The sequence below is a fragment of the Pristiophorus japonicus genome, chromosome 1 (genome assembly GCF_044704955.1).
Source record: "Pristiophorus japonicus isolate sPriJap1 chromosome 1, sPriJap1.hap1, whole genome shotgun sequence".
Classification (NCBI taxonomy): domain Eukaryota; kingdom Metazoa; phylum Chordata; class Chondrichthyes; family Pristiophoridae; genus Pristiophorus; species Pristiophorus japonicus.
In genome coordinates, this window is record NC_091977.1 from 429,341,331 (window position 1) to 429,363,997 (window position 22,667).

Genomic DNA, 22,667 nt, shown 5'->3' on the forward strand with positions numbered 1-22,667 from the left:
GTAATTCAATGACGGAGGATGGGGTGATCTTGGCACTGGCCTGGAGGCGGCGGAGGTTGAACAGATTCCTGTTTGTCCTGTAATTTAGCTCCACTCCAGCGAGGAGCTTGCTGAGGGTGAAATGGAGCATTGCAGCAGGGAGGATCGAGAAGAGCGTTGGTTCAATGACACAGCCTTGCTTGACCCCGATCCGAACATGGAATGGGTCTGAGGTGGATCCGTTGGTCAGGATCATGGCTTGCATGTCATCGTGGAGGATGGTGACAAATTTTTGAGGGCAGCCGAATCTGAGGCGGACGCTCCATAATCCCTCACAGTTGACAGTGTCGAAGGCCTTTGTGAGGTCAAAGAAGGTCATGTACAAGGGTTGGTGCTGTTCCCTGCATTTCTCTTTTACTTGCCGCGCGGTGAAGATCATGTCCATTCTGTCTCTTAGTGGGCGGAATCCGCATTGCGACTCTGGGAGGAGCTCTTCAGCCACCGGGTGAAGGCGATTGAGGAGGATTCTTGCAATGACTTTCCCGGTGGCTGACAGCCTCTGTAGTTACCGCAGTCAGACTTGTCACCTTTCTTGAAGATGGTCACGCTTACAGTGTCTCTGAGATCTCTTGGCATGCTCTCCTCCTTCCAGATAAGAGAAATTAGGCCATGAATCTGCACCAATAGCGCTTCTCCACCATGTTTTGGTGCTTCGGCGGGGATTCCATTTGCTCCTGATGCCTTGTTGTTCTTCAGTTGTCGAATGGCCTTTTCAACCTCGTGCCGGCTGGGATTGTGCTGAGATGGTGGCGGGTGGCATGCTGTGGGATGGAGTCGAGTTCACTCATGTCGAAGGAGATCTCTGAAGTGTTCCTTCTAGCGGGGCACTGACTGCCTCTCTGTCCTTGATGGGCACCTCTCCGTTCTTGGCCAGCAGTGGGGTAAGTGCTTTGGGTGTTTGGACCGTAGGTGGTCTTGACTGTGCTAAAGAATCCTCGCATGTTGTGATTGTCGGCTAGCTGCTGAATTTCTTGTGCTTTCTCCATCCACTCACTCAGTACTACACAAAGATCAGCAAGCTATTCAATCATTGTAGATTCACAGGTCGCGTGTGTTGTCAAGTAACATTGGCATACACTTGAGCAGATTTTCTTGTTCCTGAGCCTGGAGCTAATGGATCACCTGGACACATTAAATGTAGGAACATTGGGCAGGTAGGAATGCATGCCCATAAGGGAGCCAATCCAATTTTCCATCCATTTAAATTAACGGACAAAAAACTGGGTAGCTCCATTAGGAATGTATGCTCCTCCCCATTTAATTTTCCTGTTTCCACGATGCCCACATGATCTAATAGTGTCAGGTACAAGAACAAGAAAGTATGTCCTATGCACTTTCAAGAGGAGTCATTGGATAAAGATTTGGAGGAAGAATTCTGCCTAGTCTCCTGTCCCTAATCCTTGAGCACTGTGGCCAACTGTAGTACCCATTACTGCCCGGCTGTCTGAGGTCAGCTAACTCAGCACAGACCAGGAATCAAACCGAAGGCCTTATTAATTTGTATGACTCAGCCATTCATCAGTAATTGCTCAGGAGAGCAATTAGCTATTTTTTTTCTATTCTCCCAGTAATTTGCTCTCTTTCTCTCCTCTCTTTGAGGTATTTTTTAATGGGTTATGGTCCAAGTATTTCAGTCGCTGTCAGTAGTTATTATTCATGTGTGAGCCTTGAAAGTAAGTGGCTTCACAGATGGTGTAAAAGGGAAGATTTTAGATTCTTAGAGCATTGGGACTAGTTCTGGATTGGGAAAAGCAGCACAGACTCGATGGGCTTCACTAAATTGACCTAGATAACATGGGAGGGAATTGAGAGAAAAAATTCGGATGTGGAGGTGGAAAGTTTATAGAAATTAAGCAAGGTGGTAAAAGTTAACAGGGAAGAGGACCAATGGGTGGAAAAGCTAAGAGAGGGAAGACAGTTAATCGAACAAGTTGTATTTATACAATACTTAGGGGTGGAAATTCGGTCGCATCTCTGATGCGTTGTTAATCCAGGTGGAACGGTAAATTTTGTACTGGGAAATGGTTTGTGTCTCCAGCCGCAAAATTCACCAGCTGGGCCCTGAGTGTAGAGCGAAGCGCTAAGGGAGGCGTTCCACATCTCTTTTAGGGTGCTAAGGTGGTTGAGCAACTGAAAATCCTGATAAAAGCAGCCGGCCTCGGAGTGCCCTAAGAAAGGCTTCCGTGGGAAAAAAAATGAAAAAAGCCCCACTAAAAACATTCCCAATACTTTACTGACGCCACCTCTAGATGAATCGCAAAAAAAAAACCAATCACACTTACCTTAGGTAGTCATTCCTTTCCTCACTGCAGCTGCTACAGCTGGAAATGGCAGCTTTCCCAGGCGGTCCCACTAGGGTGCGCTGCAGGGCGCTACAGATCGGGCGAGTTTCAAATTTCGAGCTGATGTTGCAACCAGCGGCGTTGCACACCGGCTCGCCTTTCCCAGGCGGTACTGCTCCGCGCCCCCACAAACCCGGCACCGAATGTCCCGGCGTGGCGCGGGAAGCAGGCTGCCAGCCCGGAAAAGTTTTCTGCCGCCATTACCGCCCCTCCGGGGCGAAAACAGAGGTGGCAATGAACTGAAAATCCAGTCCTTAGAGTATTCCAAATAAATTAAGAAGAATGAGCAATGTTCCCTCTAATTTTTTTTGCCCGCGTGGCCCCTTAATCAGGCTGCATGGGCCTTTCAAAATTCCACCCATGCACGTTTTTTCTGGTTAAAAGCCGGCTTACCAGCTGTGCGGGATCTTCAGAATGCTATGTGGCCGAGTGGATGCGCAGCTTAAAGGAAACATTGATGAATGGTATAAATCCAGCGAGAAGAACATGATGTGGAAGCAATTACAGAGAGCTGGCTGCAGCCCAGGCAAGATTGGAGATAAATAGACCAGGATATAAGGCTAGATTTTCCACTTTTGTGCTTATCGCCCAAAAATGGGCGTTATTTCCGACATGGGCGGTAAAAAAAGGTTTTCAGATCGCTGGCTTCTCGCCCATTCTCAAAGCACCGAGTCTCCATTTTTGAAAATGGGCGTTACCGCGAGCGATATGAAATGGGCGGTAGCGTTAAATCTCGCTGACCTTCTGCCGTAAAGTGTCGCCGTTCTTAGCAACAGCATGGCAATGTTCGATTCCTGTGATTCAGGAGGTCAAGGGTCATCATGACATGCGCAGAAGAGGAGACAGAGAGAGGGAGCTCAGAGTGACTAAAGGCATGTGTGGATATGATGTGGCTGCTTTGGGAGGAAGGAACATAAGAACATAAGAAATAGGAACAGGAGTAGGCCATACGGTCCCTCGAGCCTGCTCCATTATTTAATAAGATCATAGCTGATCTGATCATGGACTCAGCTCCACTTCCCCGCCCGCTCCTCATAACCCCTTATCGTTTAAGAAACTGTCTATTTCTGTCTTAAATTTATTCAATGTCCCAGCTTCCACAGCTCTCTGAGGCAGCGAATTCTACAGTTTTACAACCCTCTGAAAGAAGAAATTTCTCCTCATCTCTGTTTTAAATGGGCGGCCCCTTATTCTAAGATCATGCCTTCTAGTTCTAGTCTCCTCCATCAGTGGAAACATCCTCTCTGCATCCACCTTGTCAAGCCCCCTCATAATCTTATACATTTCAATAAGATCACCTCTTATTCTTCTGAATTCAAATGAGTAGCGACCCAACCTACTCAACCTTTCCTCATAAGTCAACCCCCTCATCCCCGGAATCAATCGAGTGAACCTTTTCTGAACTGCCTCCAAAGCAAGTATATCCTTTCGTAAATATGGAAACCAAAACTGCATGTAGTATTTCAGGTGTGGCCTCAGCAAAGGCTTATATAGCTGCAGTAAAACTTCCCTGCTTTTATACGCCATCCCCTTTGCAATAAAGGCCAAGGTTCCATTGGCCTTCCTGATTACTGCTGTACCTGCATACTATCCTTTTGTGTTTCATGCACAAGTACCCCCAGGTCCCTCTGTACAGCAGCACTTTGCAATCTTTCTCCATTTAAATAATAACTTGCTCTTGGATTTTTTTCTGCCAAAGTGCAAGACCTCACACTTTCCAACATTATACTCCAGCTGACAAATTTTTGCCCACTCACTTAGCCTGTCCATGTCCTTTTGCAGATTTTTTGTGTCCTCCTCACACATTGCTTTTCCTCCCATCTTTGTAACGGCAGCAAACTTGGCTACGTTACACTCAGTCCCTTCTTCCAAGTCGTTAATATCGATTGTAAATAGTTGGGGTCCCAGCACTGATCCCTGCGGCACCCCACTAGTTACTGATTGCCAACCAGAGAATGAACCATTTATCCCGACTCTGTTTTCTGTTAGTTAGTCAATCCTGTATCCATGCTAATATATTACCCCCAACCCCGTGAACTTTTATCTTGTGCAGAAACCTTTTATGTGGCACCTTGTCAAATGCCTTCTGGAAGTCCAAATATACCACATCCACTGGTTCCTCTTTATCCACCCTGTTCGTTACATCCTCAAAGAACTCCAGCAATTTTGTCAAACATGACTTCCCCTTCATAAATCCATGCTGACTCTGCCTGACCGAATTTTGCTTTTCCAAATGTCCTGCTGCTGCTTCTTTAATAATGGACTCCAACATTTTCCCAGCCACAGATGTTAGGCTAACTGGTCTATAGTTTCCTGTTTTTTGTCTGCCTCCTTTTTTAAATAGGAGCGTTACATTTGCAGTTTTCCAATCTGCTGGGACCTCCCCAGAATCCAGGGAATTTTGGTAAATTACAACCAATGCATCCACAATCCCTGCCGCTACTTCTCTTAAGACCCTAGTATGCAAGCCATCAGGTCCAGTGGATTTATCTGCCTTTAGTCCCATAATCTTACTGAGTGCCACCTCCTTAGTGATTGTGATTGTGTTAAGTTCCTCCCCCTCTATAACCCCTTGACTATTCACTGGTGGGATATTGGGCCTAAGTTTCGGCCTCAGTTGCTTCCTGATTTTTTGGAGCAACTGGTGTAGAACGGAATATCTTAGAAATTCAAATTCTCGGCATTTAGTTTGCTCCAGTTCTAGTCAGTTAGAACAGTTTCACTTTGGAACAGAATTTTTTTTTCAAAAGGGGGCGTGTCCGGCCACTTACGCCTGTTTTCAAAGTTTCGGCAGTGAAAACTTACTCCAAACTAACTTAGAATGGAGTAAGTGAAGATTTTTGTACGCTCGAAAAAACCTTGTCTACACTTTAGAAAATCAGGTGTAGGTTACAAATCAGGTGTAGGGAATGGGGGGGGTGGTTTAAAGGGAAGTTTATAAACATTAAACACTTCAGTTTTACAAATAAAGAGCTATCATCAATAATAAATGATAAAAACATCAATAAATCAACCAATAAATCAATCAAAAAAAATTAATAAGAAATAATTTTTTTTTTAAATCAATAAATAAAACATTTTCTACTTACCGACTGCAGCACCGGGAGCCCTCCAACAGCGTGCTGGGATGCCCCCCCCCCACCCCAGTGTGTCTCTGTCAGTGTCTCTATCTCTCTGTCTGTCTGTCTGTGTGTGTCTCTCACTCTCTGTCTGTCAGTGTCTGTGTTTCTGACAGCGAGGGGAGGGAGGGGGGCAGGGGGAGGGGAGGGGAGGGGAGGGAGAGGGACAGGGGGAGAGAAAGGGGGGGGAGGAGAAGGGGAAGGGGGGAGGAAAAGGGGAAGGGAAGAAGGGGAAGGGGGGGAGAAGGGGAAGGGGGGAAGGAGAAGGCGAAGGGGGGGAAAAGGGGAGGAGGAAAAGGGAAACGGGGGGAGGAGGGGAAGGGGGGAGGAGGAGAAGGGGAAAGAGAAGGGGGGGAGAGGAGAAGGGGAAAGGGGGGGAGAGGAGAAGGGGAAAGAGAAGGGGGGATAGAAGGGGAAGGAGAGGGGGTGAAAGGAGAGGGGGGGTAAAGGGGGGGGAAGGAGAAGGGGGGGAAATGAGGAGGGGGGGAAAGGAGAAGTGGGGGGGGGGGAAAGAAGGGGGAGGGAGGCTGAACGGGCCGGGCCCGGCCGGGCCCACGACTTCGGGCAGGGCCCGTCCCCAGCACCAGATTTACAGGTAGGTGGCGTTGGGTCGGGTCGGGTCCGGGGTCCGGGGTCGGGAACGCGGGTCGGGTCGGGTGGAGCGTGGGTCGGGTCGGGTGGAGCGTGGGTCGGGGTCGGGAGCGCGGGTCGGGTCGGGGGTGGGAGGAGGGAGGGAGGGTTGGTTCAGGTAGGGAGGGAGCGCAGGAAGGGTCGGGTTGGGTCGGTTCGGGTCGCGGGGGCGGGGGAGGGAGGTCAGGTTGGGTCCGGTCCGAGTGGGGGGGGGGGGTCGGGAGCGCCGGTCGGGTCGGGGGGGGTGGTGGGAGGGAGGTCGGTTCGGTTCCGGTCGGGGGGGGGCGGGGGGAGTGCGGGTCGTGTCCAGTCTGGGGGGTCGGGTCGGGTCCGGGGACGGGGGAGGTGGCGGGGAAGCGGGAGTCGGGTCGGTGTCGGGTCCGGTCTGGGGGGGAAGCGGGAGTCGAGTCGGGTCGGGCGGAAGCAGGAGCTGGGCATGGGAGGCAGCCTTATGCACGCAGCCCCAGTGAGGCCATTGGGCCAGGGCTAGGGGCTGCGTGCTTCAGGCCCCTCCCACACAGTTTTGGGCGCCTGGAGCTACTGCACATGCGCGCCCACTGTAGCGCGCTTGTGCAGAGGTACCGGCACTGTTTTCAGCGCTTGGACCTGGCTCCCTCCCCTACAGCTCATGCTGCACCACGCCCGACTCCAGAGGATCAGCAGGGAGCCGGAGAATACGCAAGTTTTTTTTAGGCGCACTTTGTGACGCGAAAAATGGGCGTCCAGGTCGGGGCTGCGCCGTTCTAGGCGCGGCCCGAAACTTGGGTCCATTGCTAGTGTCCTCTACTGTAAAGACTGATACAAAATATTTGTTCAGAGTTTCTGCCATCTCCATGTTCCCCATTACTAATTCTCCAGTCTTGCCCTCTAAGGGACCAACATGTACTTTAGTCACACTTTTCCTTTTTATATACCGATAGAAACTCTTGCTATCTGTTTTTATATTTTGTGCTAGTTTACTTTCATAGTCTATCTTCCCTTTCTTAATCATTTTTTTTAGTCATTCTTTGCTGGCTTTTAAAAGCTTCCCAATCTTCTGTCCTCCCACTAGTTTTGGCCACTTTGTATGCCCTTGTTTTTAATTGGATACCATCCTTTATTTCTTTAGTTAGCCACGGATAGCTATATTTTCTTTTACACCCTTTTCTCCTCACTGGAATGTATTTTTCTTGAGAGTTGTGAAATATCTCCTTGAATCTACACCACTGTTCATCAACTGTCCTACACTTCAATCTATTTTTCCAGTCCACTTTAGCCAACTCTGCCCTCATACCTTCATAGTCTCCTTTATTTAAGCTTAGTACGCTGGTTAGAGGTCCAACTTTCTCACCCTCCATCTGAATTTGAAATTCAACCATGCTATGATCATTCATTCCAAGGCATTTTGTCGTCTCTCTCCATTTAAATGATCATTTGCTTTTTTATTCATCCTATCAAAATGGATAACCTAGCTTGGCAGGGGGATGGGAACCTGAGAATAGAATCAGTAGGGAGGGGAGTAAAGCTGGAATTAGAAAGCAAAAATGTAGAAAGTGAATTTGAAGTACAGAGGAAACTACAGCTAGAAAATAGTCAACAAGGAGGTCTGGCATTTCTAAATGGTATATACTTCAAAGCAAGCTAGTTTAAACCCTCCGTGAGGATATTGATCCCAGCTCTGTTGAGGTGCAATTCATTCGGCTTGTACAGGTCCCACCCGCCAGAAGCGATCCCAATGCCTCAGGAGTCTAAAGCCCTCCCTCCTGCACCATCTCTCCAGCCACACATTCATTTGCTCTATCCTATTTCTGTACTCACTATCTCGTGGCACTGGGATAGGACTAGTTAATGAATTCATAGGTAAGGATCCGCTAGGGAAGAGTGATCACAGCATGTTAGAATTACAAATTCAGTTTGAGGGTGAGAAACTTCGGTCTGAATAAGGCAGATGAGCTGAGAGCACAGATAGACACTTGGGAGTATGATATTATAGCTATTATAGAGACATGGGTAAAAGAGGGGCAGGTATGGTATCTCAACAGTCCTGGTTACAGGATCAAAATAATCATGATTACATCTGTCGGTTATGTTTTGTATCAGTCTCTGTGACAGTACCTAGCAATGATATCACGCAATGATCTCATGCCATGTCGTCCTGTCACCTTTTACAGAAGAAACTATCGACGGTGAGGTCCGTGCAGAGGCGAACGGGTGGGGGGCCCAGCGACATCACTGAGATGGAGGAGTGGGTGCTCGCACACGTGGGGAAGCACACCCGGACAGCCATGGACGCATCTGCAGACCCTGAAGTGATGCCACGTGAGTAAAGCTTACACCGTTGCGTAATGTAAAGCCACACCCACTCATATCCGAATAATCAAATATGATAGATGATTTCTAAAATTGTCACAGAAATAATGCTGGCCTAATGAAAATCATTGCAATACAAATGTGTTGATGGTCATGAAATGTGATGTCTATGATGATTTTGAGAGCGGTGGTGCTTTTGTCATGCATTTGCTGTGTGTTGCGCTGGACTCACCTTGTGACCCTAGCACCCCCTTCTCCTCCAATAACCTCATTTGTGTTTTGCAGCTCAGCCAGCAGCGCGTCCCAAGGCAAGACCACAGAGGCCAGAAAGTGGTGGCGCGGGGCCCGACTCTCCAGACGATCCTACATCTGGTACTTAGGAGTTCCGATTCTCGCCTGTCAATCCGTTGGGTCTGTTCTCCACGGAGGAGAGCACGGACTTCGAGGAACCTGCATCGCCACGCTCCAGAAGCCATTCCACCCCAAAGCCATCTAGTGGTCCTCCCGGTCATTCCCGCCTCCACTTTGAGGTACCGGCCCCAAGCACCTCACCACAGGGCACCCCATTTGTCCCCAGGACAGCGCCAACCCCATGGAGGCCTTGTGGACGCGGCACGTCTGTTCCACGAGCACGACATGAGAGCGGAGAGATGGTACAGTTGTCCAGGAGGACTGTAGACATTGGTGACCAGCTCATCGAAGCATTGGGGGGCATCTCCAGACAGATGGCCACCATGACTGAGTACATTCCGTAGATGGCGGAGGCCCTGGATGCGATAGCCAGGAACACTGCTGCCACAGGCCGCTCAGTGGTCCCGGAGCGTGGCACTTCACCCCTAGGTTCCGCACTACCACTGTGAATGACAGATGAGAGCAAGGACCAAGATCCTGCTTCTGCATCAGAGAATGTTGCCCCCTCGGCACCCCCGCTCCCGTACGTGTGCAACCACCGCATCTGCCTTCATCCCCCCCAATGAGGCACCGTGGAGCAAGGAGGGGAAAGGATAGAGGTGGGGAGAAGAAGGGGAGGTGGAAAGGAAAGTGAGGTGCATGTCCGCAGGTGATGTCTGTGTTATATCTCCATCTGGCTGTATGCAATTTGTTGTACTGTATGGGGGCTGGAGACCACCCTTCTGCTTTGCCTTTTGTGTTCTGTGTTGCTGGACATGTTGAACATTTGATTGATGTCAATGGTGGAAACAGTGGGGTGTGGGTGGGGGTTGGGTGTTATTGCCTGTGATACTTCTGATTTCAGACCAATGTTGGTATAAGAGTTTTTTTATTGAACATAACCTTGTTGCGCATTGTCTCAGATAGCTGGACCGTTACACACTGGTGATTCCTTAACATGAAAGGGTTAAATACAATTTAACTTCAATCAACGTAAACTTTAACTGGCACCAAGGTGATGGACACCATTGATGTCTGAGCTGCACACACACAGCAGTGTGTCAGCATTGTCACTCACGTCAACGTTCTTTCAGGCAAATCGTTCAGATATCAGCTCTTCACGTAAGAGTCTTGCAGCTATGTAGCCACTACGGGCCCTTTCCTGCGGTCTGGAGGGGGTCGTGGGCATGGCTGTATAGCCAGCCTGATTGTCTGGCCCTAGGTCAGCCTTCAGCCCCTCGTTGTTCTCTTCCTCTCTCTCCTGAGGTGGAGCATCAGTACCTTCTGGCAATTCTTGGCCCCTCCTGATAGCCAGGTTATGCAACATCGAGCACACAACCATGAATTTACCTACTTGCTCAGAGTTGTATTGTAGCTCCCCTCCTAAGTAGTCAAGACATCAGAAGCGCTGCTTAAGCACATTTATTATTTTCTAGACTACATTGTGTGTGTCTCTGTGGCTCTGGTTGTATCATTTGTCGGCCTCGGTGTGAGTGTCACGCGGGGGGCGGTCATCAACCAGGTGGCTCGGCCATATCGGTTGTCACCAAGCATCCAGCATTGTCCTTGTGGCTGACTCTTAAACATGTTAGAGACAGCGCTCTCATGCAGGATGTGAGGTGCACGGACATTTGGCATTCATTGCCAGTATGGTCTGGTTGTGGTCGACAACTAGTTGGACCTTCAGGGAGTGGAATCCTTCTGTGTCACAAAAACGCTCCGGGTCCTGAGAAGGTTGCCGCATGGCGATGTAAGTGTACTGTATAGCTCCCTGCACCCTGGGGAACTTAGCAATGCAGTAGAATGCTCCAGCCCCGTCAGTCTGAGCCTCTGTGGTCATGGGGAAGCAGAAAGACAGTGCTGCGGTGACCTTGACCGACACTGATGTCCTGATGGCAGGCTGCATATGTGGCCTGATAAGCTCACATATTTCATTGATCATCACCTTATGGAAGCGCAGTCTCCGAAGGTAGGTGTGGTCGGACATGTCGAGGTAAGACCTCTTTTCCCTGTACGTGCGGGGTGTGCATGGTCTGGCCCTCCTCCTCATTCTTGCACCTCTTAAATTGGGGACATAATGATGTGCATCACACAATGAGCCATCTGCACTCTGCAGCATCTGCATATTAATCGATGCAGGCTGAGAAATGGTTTCCTCACTAAAATACACCTAGAGTAAACCCCCAATAGTCCAGAGTCTGAAAATATGTCTGTTGAGGTGTTCACTTCACCTGAGAAGAACTCCAGAGTCAATGCAAACTCCCCCAAAATTGAAGCAGCCTTTTGAATGAAGTGGCCTGCGATTTAAAAAACGGCAGCCACACCGCTGGCTTTAGTTCAGAACAGTTCCACTTTTTTGGGGCGTTTTTTTGGCGAGCGATATTGTGGGCGATATGTGTGCGAGGTGGTGACAGTGACGCTGGGCGATCTCCTGGGTGTTAGTTTCGCCAAATGTGCTCTTTACGACAAAAAAAAAATGGCCGTGCGGTATTATTGAATCTCAGCATTAATTCTGTGCGGAAAGTAATGCTGGCCGATATTATGGGCGTTGATTTTGCCCATTCTGATGATTCCACCCAAAAAAAGTGGGCAGGCAGTAATATTTTTTCCCGGCGTTAAGCACATAGGGAAAGTAACGCTCAGCGAAAAGTTTCCTAAAAATGCCCGTCAGTTTCCATTTTGTGCCAAAATGGACGATATATGGGCGTTATACGTCATTTCAGCGGTAAAATAGGCGTTAAGTGGGTGTTAAGCATGTAAAAAAAGTGGAGGTTCTAGCCCATAGAATTTTCTAAAGAAAGGATAGCGAAAATAGAAAAATGGGAGGCGGGAGGGCGGCGGGCAGGGATGGTGTCATATTAATGTAATCATGGTGAGAGAAAGGAGATTTAAATTAATATAATCATTCGATGGAATCACTATGGGCAGGAAGATCTCCAGACTGTGATGATTTAATGCATGTATATATTCATCCCCTATAAGAAGAAAAATGACAATAATAGTTGATTTCAATCTGTTCGGACTGGGAGAAAAATAGCAAAAATATGTAGCAAACAATTTATTGAATGCATTTCAGATTTTCTAAAGCAGCATGTTGTCAACCTGATAAGGCAATACTTGATTTCGTTATGAGTAACAAACTAGGGACTTGCTAGGAAGACAACATCTTGGGACTAGTGACCATAACACAGGCTTGAAGTGGAGAAAGAAGGGTCACAAAACAAGGTTTTGGATTGAATTAAGAATAAAGTTGAAGGAATGAGGAAGGAATTGGCTGGAATAGTATGGGAAAAATTATTCGTTGGTAAATCTATGGTCCAACAGTAGAATCTATTCAAAGTGGTAGGGATCAATTGTGGACCTAAGCTTTACAGCATATATTAAAAATGACCTCTGTAATAGAGAGGAATTCATTCAAGTTTGTGGATGATACTGAGCAAGGAGGTATAGATTGAAAACGGATATCAAGAGATTAAATAAGTAGGCAGAATGGAATGAAGGCCCGAACATCGCCAGAGGGATGGAGGCCCGAACATCGCCGGATGGATGGAGGCCCGAACATCGCCGGATGGATGGAGGCCCGAACATCGCCGGAGGGATGGAGGCCCGAACATCGCCGGAGGGATGGAGGCCAGGACGTTGCCGGAGGGATGGAGGCCAGGACGTTGCCGGAGGGATGGAGGCCCAAACATTGCCGGAGGGATGGAGGCCAGGACGTCGCCGGAGGGATGGAGGCCAGGACGTTGCCGGAGGGATGGAGGCCAGAACGTCGCCAGAGGGATGGAGGCCAGGACGTTGCCGGAGGGATGGAGGCCAGGACGTTGCCGGATGGATGGAGGCCAGGACGTTGCCGGAGGGATGGAGGCCCAAACATTGCCGGAGGGATGGAGGCCAGGACGTCGCCGGAGGGATGGAGGCCCGAACATCGCCGGAGGGATGGAGGCCCGAACATCGCCGGAGGGATGGAGGCCAGGACGTTGCCGGAGGGATGGAGGCCAGGACGTTGCCGGAGGGATGGAGGCCCGAACATCGCCGGAGGGATGGAGGCCCGAACATCGCCGGAGGGATGAAGGCCTGGACGTCGTTGGAGGGATGGAGGCCAGGACGTTGCCGGAGGGATGGAGGCCCGAACATCGCCGGAGGGATGGAGGCCAGGACGTTGCCGGAGGGATGGAGGCCCGAACATCGCCGGAGGGATGGAGGCCAAGATGTTGCCGGAGGGATGGAGGCCAGGACGTTGCCGGAGGGATGGAGGCCCGAACATCGCCGGAGGGATGGAGGCCAAGACGTTGCCGGAGGGATGGAGGCCCGAACATCGCCGGAGGGATGGAGGCCAAGACGTTGCCGGAGGGATGGAGGCCAGGACGTTGCCGGAGGGATGGAGGCCCGAACATCGCCGGAGGGATGGAGGCCAAGACGTTGCCGGAGGGATGGAGGCCAGGACGTTGCCGGAGGGATGGAGGCCCGAACATCGCCGGAGGGATGGAGGCCAGGACATTGCCGGAGGGATGGAGGCCAGGACATCGCCGGAGGGATGGAGGCCAGGACGTTGCCGGAGGGATGGAGGCCAGGACATCACCGGAGGGATGGAGGCCAGGACGTTGCCGGAGGGATGGAGGCCAGGACATCGCCGGAGAGATGGAGGCCCGAACATCGCCAGAGGGATGAAGGCCAGGACGTCATTGGAGGGATGGAGGCTCAAATGTCGCGGAAGGGAAGGCTCCTGCGTGAGGGCAAGGAATGAAGGTAGGGCCCAAACCTGTATTTGAAGCTGGTCGGAAGCTCACCGCCGTTGAGATCGCCGAGGGTCGGTTGGAGCAGCTGAGTCGGTCAGTGGGGAGCGAGAAACGAGGGTTCAGTGGGAGGGACTTGGTAGCAGGGAGATCAATCTGGAAAGTAAGTTGAGATTGCGGGATCGGGGATGGGCAGTGGGCCCTTGCAGCACGGGTTTTAGGGTAGGAAAAATACTTTGGGGTGTCGACCAACCAGGAAACACCAGGACTGGTTTGATGAGAACGACCAGGAGATCCAAGAGCTAATAATTCGCAAGCGCAGGGAATTTCTGAACTTAAAACAACATCCAACTCAGGAGCAGCAAAGCAGCTTAAGGCCGAGGTCCAACAAAAAACCCACGACTTAAACAATAGATGGTGGGTGGAGAAAGCACAAGAGATTCAGCAGCTGGCTGACAGCCATGATGTGCGAGGATTCTTCACCACAGTCAAGTCCACCTACAGCCCAAGCACCCAAGACCCCACCCCACTGCTGGCCAAGAACGGGGAGACACTCATCAAGGACATCGAGGCAGTCAGGACCCGCTGGAAGGAGCAACTTCGAAGATCTGCTTAATCGAGACTCTGCCTTTGACACGAGTGTCCTCGACTCCATCCTGCAGCATGCTACCTGCCACCATCTCAGCAAAACCTCAGCCCTGCACGAGGTAGAAAAGGCCATCCGTCAGCTCAAGAACAAGGCATCAGGAGCAGATGGAATCCCCGCTGAGGCACTAAAATATGGCGGAGAGGCACTATTGGCACGAATGCATGACCTCATCTCTCTCATCTTGAAGGAGAAAAGCATGCCGGGGATCTCAGAGATGCAGTAATCGTGATCATCTTTAAAAAAGGGGACAAGTTCGACTGCGGTAACTACAGAGGAATCACCCTGTTTTCGGCCACTGGGAAAGTCATTGCTAGAATCCTCCTCAACCGTATTCTCCCTGTGGCTGAGGAGCTCCTCCGGAGTCACAGTACGGATTCCGTCCACTACGGGGTACAACGGACATGATTGTTACAGCGCGGCAACTGCAAGAGAAATGCAGGGAACAGCACCAATCCTTGTATATGGCCTTCTTTGACACTGTTAACTGCGAGGGACTATGGAGCGTCCTCCTCCGTTTCGGCTGCCCCCAGAAGTTTGTTGCCATCCTCCGCCTGCTCCATGATGACATGCAAGCCATGATCCTGACAAACGGATCCACCACAGACCCAATTAATGTCCAGACCGGGGTCAAACAGGGCTGCGTCATCGTGCCAACTCTCTTCTCGATCTTCCTCCACCTCACGCTCAAAAAGCTCCCCGCTGGAGTGGAACTAAACTACAGAACCAGTGGGTACCTGTTCAACCTTCGTCTCCTCCAGGCCAGGTCCAAGACCGTTCCACCCTCTGTCGTCAAACTACAGTACGCGGACAATGCTTGCGTCTGCGCATATTCAGAGGCTGAACACCAAGTCATTGACAACATCTTCACTGAGGCATACGAAAGCATAGGCCTTACACTAAACATCCATAAGTCAAAGGTCCTCCACCAACTTGACCCCACCACATAACACTGCCCTCCAGTCATCAAGATCCACGGTGTGGCCCTGGACAACGTAGACCACTTTCCATACCTCAGGAGCCTATTATCAGCAAGGGCAGACATCGCAACGAGCTTCAACACCGCCTCCAGTGCGCCAGCGCAGCCTTCGGCCGCCTGAGGAAGGGAGTGTTCGAAGATCAGGCCTTCAAATCTGCCACCAAGCTTATGGTCTACAGGGCTGTAAAGATACCCGCCCTCCTGTATGGCTCAGAGACGTGGATCATATGCAGTAGGCACCTCAAATTGCTGGAGAAATACCACCAACAATGTCTCCGCAAGATCATGCAAATCCACTGGGAGGACAGACGAACCAACATCAGTGTTCTTGAACAGGCCAACATCTCCAGCATCAAAGCACTGACCACACTCGACCAGCTCCGTTGGGTGGGTCACTTTGTTCGTATGCCCAACACAAGACTCCCAAAGCAAGCGCTCTACTTGGAACTCCTACATGGCAAGCGAGCTCCAGGTGGGCAGAGGAAATGTTTCAAGGACACCCTCAAAGCCTCCTTGATAAAGTGCAACATCCCCATTGACACCTGGAAGTCCCTGGCCAAAGATCACCCTAAGAGGAGGAAGAGTTTCCGAGATGGCACTGAGCACCTCGAGTCTCGTTGCCGAGAGCATGCTGAAAACAAGCACAGGCAGCGGAAGGAGCGTGCGACAAACCAGACTCCCCACCCACCCTTTCCTCCAACGACTGTCTGTCCCACCTGTGACAAAGACTGTAATTCCCGTATTGGACTGTTCAGTCACCTGAGAACTCACCTTTAGATTGGAAGCAAGTCTTCCTCGATGTTGAGGGACTGCCTATGATGATGATGATGAGGCAGAATGATGGTAGATTCAATTTAATGTAACAAAGCATGAGATAGTATACTTTGGATGTATGAATCGCAAATGGGGGTAAAATGTTAAGTGGGAAAGTAGTGCGGAGGATAGAGGAACAAAGAGATTTGGGGTCCAGGTACCAAAGTCACTTAAAACTAACTTGAAGGTTGGAAAAGTGATCATAAAAGGCTAATGTCTTCTCCTCATCATAAGGCTGATCATAACATTAATGTATTAGAGTAATATAAATACCATACAGCATTAGGATTCATACTAAATACAATCACTTACCCGAATTCAGCTCTTTTACCAAAGAGGACATTGTGTTTGTAATGGAATCTGCTGCCACTAACAGGTCATTTCTCAAATTTCTCCTGGCGCCTACAAAGAGAGTACGGTATGTTTATTTTAAAATAACACATGGCAATACATAATGTAATGTTATAATTTAATTTTTCATTTCAGAGCTTGCATGCCAAATTATGTTTGCCTTTTTAAAATAAAAATTTCTGCTACTCCATGAATTCATAGAATCATAGAATGATACAGCACAGAAGGGGGCCATATGGCTCACCGTGCCTGTGCCGGCTCTTCAATAGAGCTACACAATTAATTCCACTCTCCTGCTCTTTCCTCACTGCCTTGTAAATTTTTTTCCTTCAAGTATTTATCCAATTCTCTTTTGAATGTTATTATTGAATCAGCTTCCAGCACCCTTTCAGGTAGTACATTCCAGATCACAACAACTCGCTGTGTAAAATATTTTTCCTCATGTTGCCTCTGGCTCTTTTGCCAATCACCTTAAATCTGTCCCCTCTTGTTATTGACCCTTCTGCCACTGGAAATAGTTTCTCTTTATTTACTCTATCAAACTCGATTAAATCTCCTCTTAACCTTCTCTGTTCTAAAGAAAGCAACCCCAGCTTCTCTCGTCTCTCCATATAACTGAAGACCCTCATCCCCTGGTACCATTCTGGTAAATCTCCTGCACCCTCTCCAAGGCCACACCATCCTTCCTAAAGTGTGGTACCCAGAATTGTACACAATACTCTAGCTGAAGCCGAACCAGTGTTTTATAAAGGTTTAGCATAACTTCCTTGCTTTTGTATTCTATTCTGCCATTAATAATGCTAAAGATTCCATATGCTTTTGTAACATCTCAACGTGTTCTACCACCTTCAAAGATCTGTGTACATACACCCCAAAGTCTCTCTGTTCCTGCACCCCCTTTAAAATTGTACCATTTCGTTCATATTGCCTCTTTTCATTCTTCCTACCAAAATGTATCACTTCACACTTCTCTGAGATAAATTTCATCAGCCATATGACTGCCCATTTTACCAATCTGTCTATGTCCTCCTGAAGTCTGTTACTATCCTCCTCATTGTTTTCTACATTTCCCAGTTTTGTATCATCTGCAAACTTTGAAATTATGCCCTGTATGTTCAGGTCATTAATTTAGGTCAAAAAGAGCTGTGGTCCTAATACTAACCCTTGAGGAACACCACTGTATAATTCCCTCCAGTCTTAAAAACAACTATTCATCACTACTCCTTTAGCCAATGTCCCTTTAATCCCATGGGCTTTAATTTTGCTAACAAGTCTATTTATGTGGTAATTTGTCAAATGCCTTTTGAAAGTCCGTATATACATCAACCGCAGTACCCTCAGCAACCCTCTCCATTTCTTCATCAAAGAACTCAATCAAGTTAGTCAAACAGTTAGCCTTTAACAGATCCATATGGACTTTAAATTATTAGCCTATACTTTTCCAAATGCCAATTAATTTTGTCCCGGATTATTGTCTCTAAAAGTTACCCCACCACCTATGTTAGGCTGACTGGCTTGTAGTTGCTGGGTTTATTCCTCTCCCTCTTTTTAAACAGGGGTGCAATATTTGCAATCCTCCTATTCTCTGAAACTACCCCTATATCCTAGGAGGATTGGAAGATTTTGACCAGAGCCCCAACAATTCCACCCTTACTTCCCTTAGTAACTTAGGATGCAACCCATCTGGACCAGGTGAGGTTTCTACTTTGAGGACTGCCTATCTTTTAAGTACATCCACTTCATCTATTTTTATCCCATCCAATATAACTGCCTCCTCTTTTACTGCTACATTGGCATCATTCTCTTCTCTATTGAAGACAGATGAAAAGTACTCCTTTAATACCTTGGTCATGCCATCTGCCTCCACAATAAGATATCCTTTGACTACCTTTTTATTATTTATGTATTTATAAAAGACTTTTGGATTTCCATTTATGTTAGCTGCTAATCTATTCTCATATTCTCTTTTTGCTCCTCATATTCCCTTTTTTAGATCTCATCTGAACTTCCTATATGCTTTTCAGGAGTTTAAACTAGCTTGGCAGGGAGATGGGAACCTGAGAGTAGATTCAGAAGGGAGAGAAGCATAGCTGGAAATGGAAGGCAGAAAATTAGTAAGTGAGTTTGGAAGGCAGAGGAAACAAAGGCTAGAAAATAGGCAACAAAGGGGTTTGGCAGTGCTTAATGGTAAACACTTCAATGCAAGGAATCTAGTGAATAAGGCAGATGAGTTGAGGGCACAGATAGACACGTGGAAGTATGATGTCATAGCTATTACTAAAACATGGCTGAAAGAAGGGCAGGAATGGCAGCTCAATATTCCCGGTTACAGGATTTTTAGAGGAGATAGTTTTTTTATCAATTGAGCAAAGAGAGGGCATGAAAAAATATTGGCAAGTAAAATCAATGAAAACCCAACGGTGTTTTATAATTACATTAAGAGCAAGTGTATAATTAAAGAAAGAGTATTGAAAGTTAACTTGTGTATGGAGACGGAAGATGTGTGTGTGGTTCTTATTGAATACTTTGCGTCTGTCTTCACAAAAGAGAGGGTCATTGTAGTTAAGGAGGAGGAGTGTGAAATATTAGATGAGATAAACTTAGTGAGAGATGCAGAAACCCTCATCGCATTTAGAAAGTACTTGGAATGCCATAACCTGTCGAGCTACGGACCAAGAGCTGGAGAATGGAATTAGGCTGGATAGCTCTTATTCGGCCGTCACAGACACAATAGGCCAAATGGCCTCCCTCTGTACCATACATTTTTTGATTCTATGATTCAGTTTGGTTCTCTACTGTATTATTAACCTTACAATTGTCGTACATCTCCTTTTTCCGTCTCATTTTACCCTCCTATACTTTTAGTCTTCCAGAGAGCTCTAGCTTTGGATGCCTTTCCTTTCCCCCTCGTGGGAATGTATCTACTCTGTACCCAAGCCATTGCCTCTTTGAAGGACTCCCATTATTCAATTACTGTTTTGCCTTCTAAGTTTTGCTTCCAATCCACCTGGGCCAGATCTCTTTTCAACACAATGAAGTTAACCCTCCTCCAGTTAAGTATTTTAATGTCCTTTTCGATAACTATTCTAAAGCTGATGATATTATAATCACTGTTCACCAAATGCTCTCCCACTGAAAGATGGTCCACTTGCCCCACTTCATTCCCCAGAATTAGATGAATTCCTTTATTTTCTATTCATTGCAAATCAAAATTTGGAAGAGGGAGAATGTATGCTAATGGCCCAGAAATCCTGGTTGGCTGCTTCCCGCAGGCGATCAAGGGAAAAACTTACCTGAAGCAGCTTCGCCCACGCGAGTTCCCGGTCCTGAGGCCTCCACTGACTGTGTTTAGCAGCGCGTGCACATCAGGACATGTGCAGGGCTGGAGCTGCAGTCACATGTCTCTGGGCAGTCAATCAAGGTAAAGTATGCTCTCATTCATAATAATGGGAACTCCGTAAGGTGGAGTTCCCATTATTATGAATGAGAACACCCCCCCACCCGACCAAAACACACAAAACTCAAATAAAAAATAGAAAAAATACACCACATATTTTTATTAATTTAAATTAAAGGTATTATAAAAAAATATTTTTCCGATTTAAAAAAAAAAGTTTTTTTAATTATGGTTTAAAATAAACTTACCGTAGTGGGGAGGATTTTTAACAATAAAATGTGTTTTTATAATTTTATTTTAAAATGTTTTGTGCATTTTAAAACTCTTACGGCTGTAAAAGTAGGCTATGCGCCTGCTTTTATCAGGCGCAAGAGTTTTCAGGACATTCGCTGGGCAAGATATGGGTAAATACGGCAATCTTGCCCATGCAAATATCCTGGCTGCCGAGATACGGAGGATCTGTGAAGCTCCAGCTTGACAGATTGGAAAAGCCAGTTTTCAGCACATGCGCATTGTGCACTGAAAACCGGCTTTTGCAATGCCTTCCCGGGTCCATACACACTCCGTACGGATCCGGGAGGCCGGAATTTCTGGCCCAATAAATTTGGGTCGGGGGAGGTAAATAGGAGTGGGCGGGTGGGAAGGAAGCAAAAGCTCCTCCCTCCTCTTGGCTCCACATTAAGGTAATTGAAAAAATTTAAGTTTACCTCTCCTTCAGTAGCTTTCTGCAGTCCCTTTAAGGTCTACTGGTTTGGCTGCCATTGACCTGGAAGAGCTGGTACCTTCTCAAATTGCTCCACCTGGTTTTTACCGGATTTGACATCAACAGGTTTGAAACAGGCTTCAGACCTCTGATTAGCATTTTCAAGGTGCCTAATGCCTGTTTCAGACTGACTCCCAGGGCACTTGGAAGTTGCCAGGTACCAATTTAGCATCGGGTGTACTTCTGAGTGGGTGGCAGGGGCGGGGGGGGGTGGGGGCGGGGTAGCGCGCAGGAGATCGCACCCGGAATTGGCCCACCCCCTGCATACATTTCGCACCAAAAAAACAGGTGTAATGAGGACCAATTTCTCCTCCAATATCTACTTTTTCCAACAGCAATATTGAGATTGACTCACTCTGTGCAAATGCTTCCTGTACATCTCCTCCAACCCCTGTCAGCGAGTCCTGAGGTGTATGGGTTGGAGTTGAGCAGGCAGAGGTTGATCTGATAGGCATTGGAATAGGAACAGACCGACTAATGGTGTGACTTGGTGAAGAACGAGGGGATCCTGCCCCCTGAGTCTGAAAATAATAAAAAATATTGTTACTACATATTACACAGAAGACATCTTTTGGGTAACACTGTAAAATTATTTTTTGTATTAATTTAATGAGAAGTAGGACCATCTTTTCATCGTGAGCATACAAGTTCACTAAATTGACCTTCCTTTACTGTTTCAAATTGAGCTTCTTTAGTAATGGCGAATGAGAACAATTCATTTAGTTTACTCAGTGATGACCTCTGCACTTTACACCAGTCCCTCCCACTCAGCAGTCCAGAACAGGGTCGTACGGTAGAAGTTAGTACAATAAACCTTCCACAATGGACAGTTCCAGTTCTCAATCTTTAACTACAAAGCTACCTTTTAAAAACTGCTTTCTGCTTGAACCACAACAGTCCTTATACTGATGGTGTTCTCACAATGGTGTTAGGTAGAGATTTCCGAGATCTTGACCCATTGCCAAAGAAGATATATGCCGATGACAGGATGGTGAGTGACTTGCGGGGGGAGGGGGGGAACTCCGGGTTTCAGAGCTTGAGCGGTGGCTGGCATCATTGCAGTGCGAGGCTGTGAAATTCGTGGTTACCATGTTTCAGGAAATGGTCACCCCGCAGCTTAAAGAGTGTGCAGGCAGAGAGGGAAAGGGTGACCACCAGACAGACAAGGAGGGCCAGGCAGATATGGCAGGAGTCCCCTGAGTGCATCTCACTTGCTAACCGTTTTCAGTTCTGGATTCTGGGTCAGCTGCACAGGGGTGGGGTGGGGGGGGGGGGGGGTGGGAGGGCAGGGGGGGGGGGGGCAGAAGAGTGGAAAAGCAATAATGGTAGAGGACTTGATAGTTAGGGGAACAGACATGCGCTTCTGCGGCTGCAAACGTAACTGCAGGAAGGTAAAATAATGGGATTAAAGGTGGACAAGTCCCCTGAACCTGATGGCTTGATTCCTAGGGTCCTAAAAGAAGTTACTGCAGAGATAGTGGATGTATTGGTTGTAATCTACCAAAATTTCCTGGATTCTGGGGAGATCCCAGTGCAACTGAAACTGAAAACTGTAAATGTAATGCCCCTATTTAAAAAAGACAGACAGAAAGCAGGAAACTATAGACCAGTTAGCCTAACATCTGTCATTGGGAAAATGCTGGAGTCCATTATTAAGGAAGCAGTAGCGGGACATTTGGAAAAGCACAATTCAATCACGCAGAGTCAGCATGGTTTTATGAACAGGAAATCATGTTTGACAAATTTGCTGGAGTTCGTTGAGCATGCAACGAGCAGGGTAGATAAGGGGGAACCATTGGATGTGGTGTATTTAGATTTCCAGAAAGCATTCGGTAAGGTGCCACATAAAAGGTTACTGCACAAGATAAAAGTTCACGGGGTTGGGGATAATATATTAGCATGGCTAACTAACAGAAAACAGAGAGTTGGGATAAACAGGTAATTTTCCGGTTGGCAAACAGTAACTAGTGGGGTGCCGCAGGGATCGGTGCTGGGACCTCAACTATTTACAATCTATATTAGTGACTTGGATGAAGGGATCAAATGTAATGTAGCCAAGTTTGCTGATGATACAAAGATGGGTGGGAAAGCAAATTGTGAGGAGGACACAAAAAATCTGCAAAGTGATATAGACAGGTTAAGTGAGTGGGCAAAAATTTGGCAGATGGAGTATAAT

The 22,667-nt window shown here is 47.8% G+C and overlaps 1 protein-coding gene across 16 annotated transcripts in view; it reads right to left on the reverse strand.

Annotated features, from left to right (window-relative positions):
- The window catches only part of dtna (dystrobrevin, alpha), a 709,829-nt gene that overhangs the window by 94,185 nt on the left and 592,977 nt on the right, over positions 1-22,667 (reverse strand). For all 16 annotated transcript variants that reach the window (XM_070892657.1, XM_070892659.1, XM_070892667.1 and 13 more), the window contains 2 exons: positions 20,847-21,012; positions 16,293-16,382 (listed from right to left, as the gene is read on the reverse strand). In XM_070892657.1, coding sequence (XP_070748758.1) covers positions 16,293-16,382; positions 20,847-21,012 — 256 coding nt within the window. The remainder of the gene's footprint in view (positions 1-16,292; positions 16,383-20,846; positions 21,013-22,667) is intronic.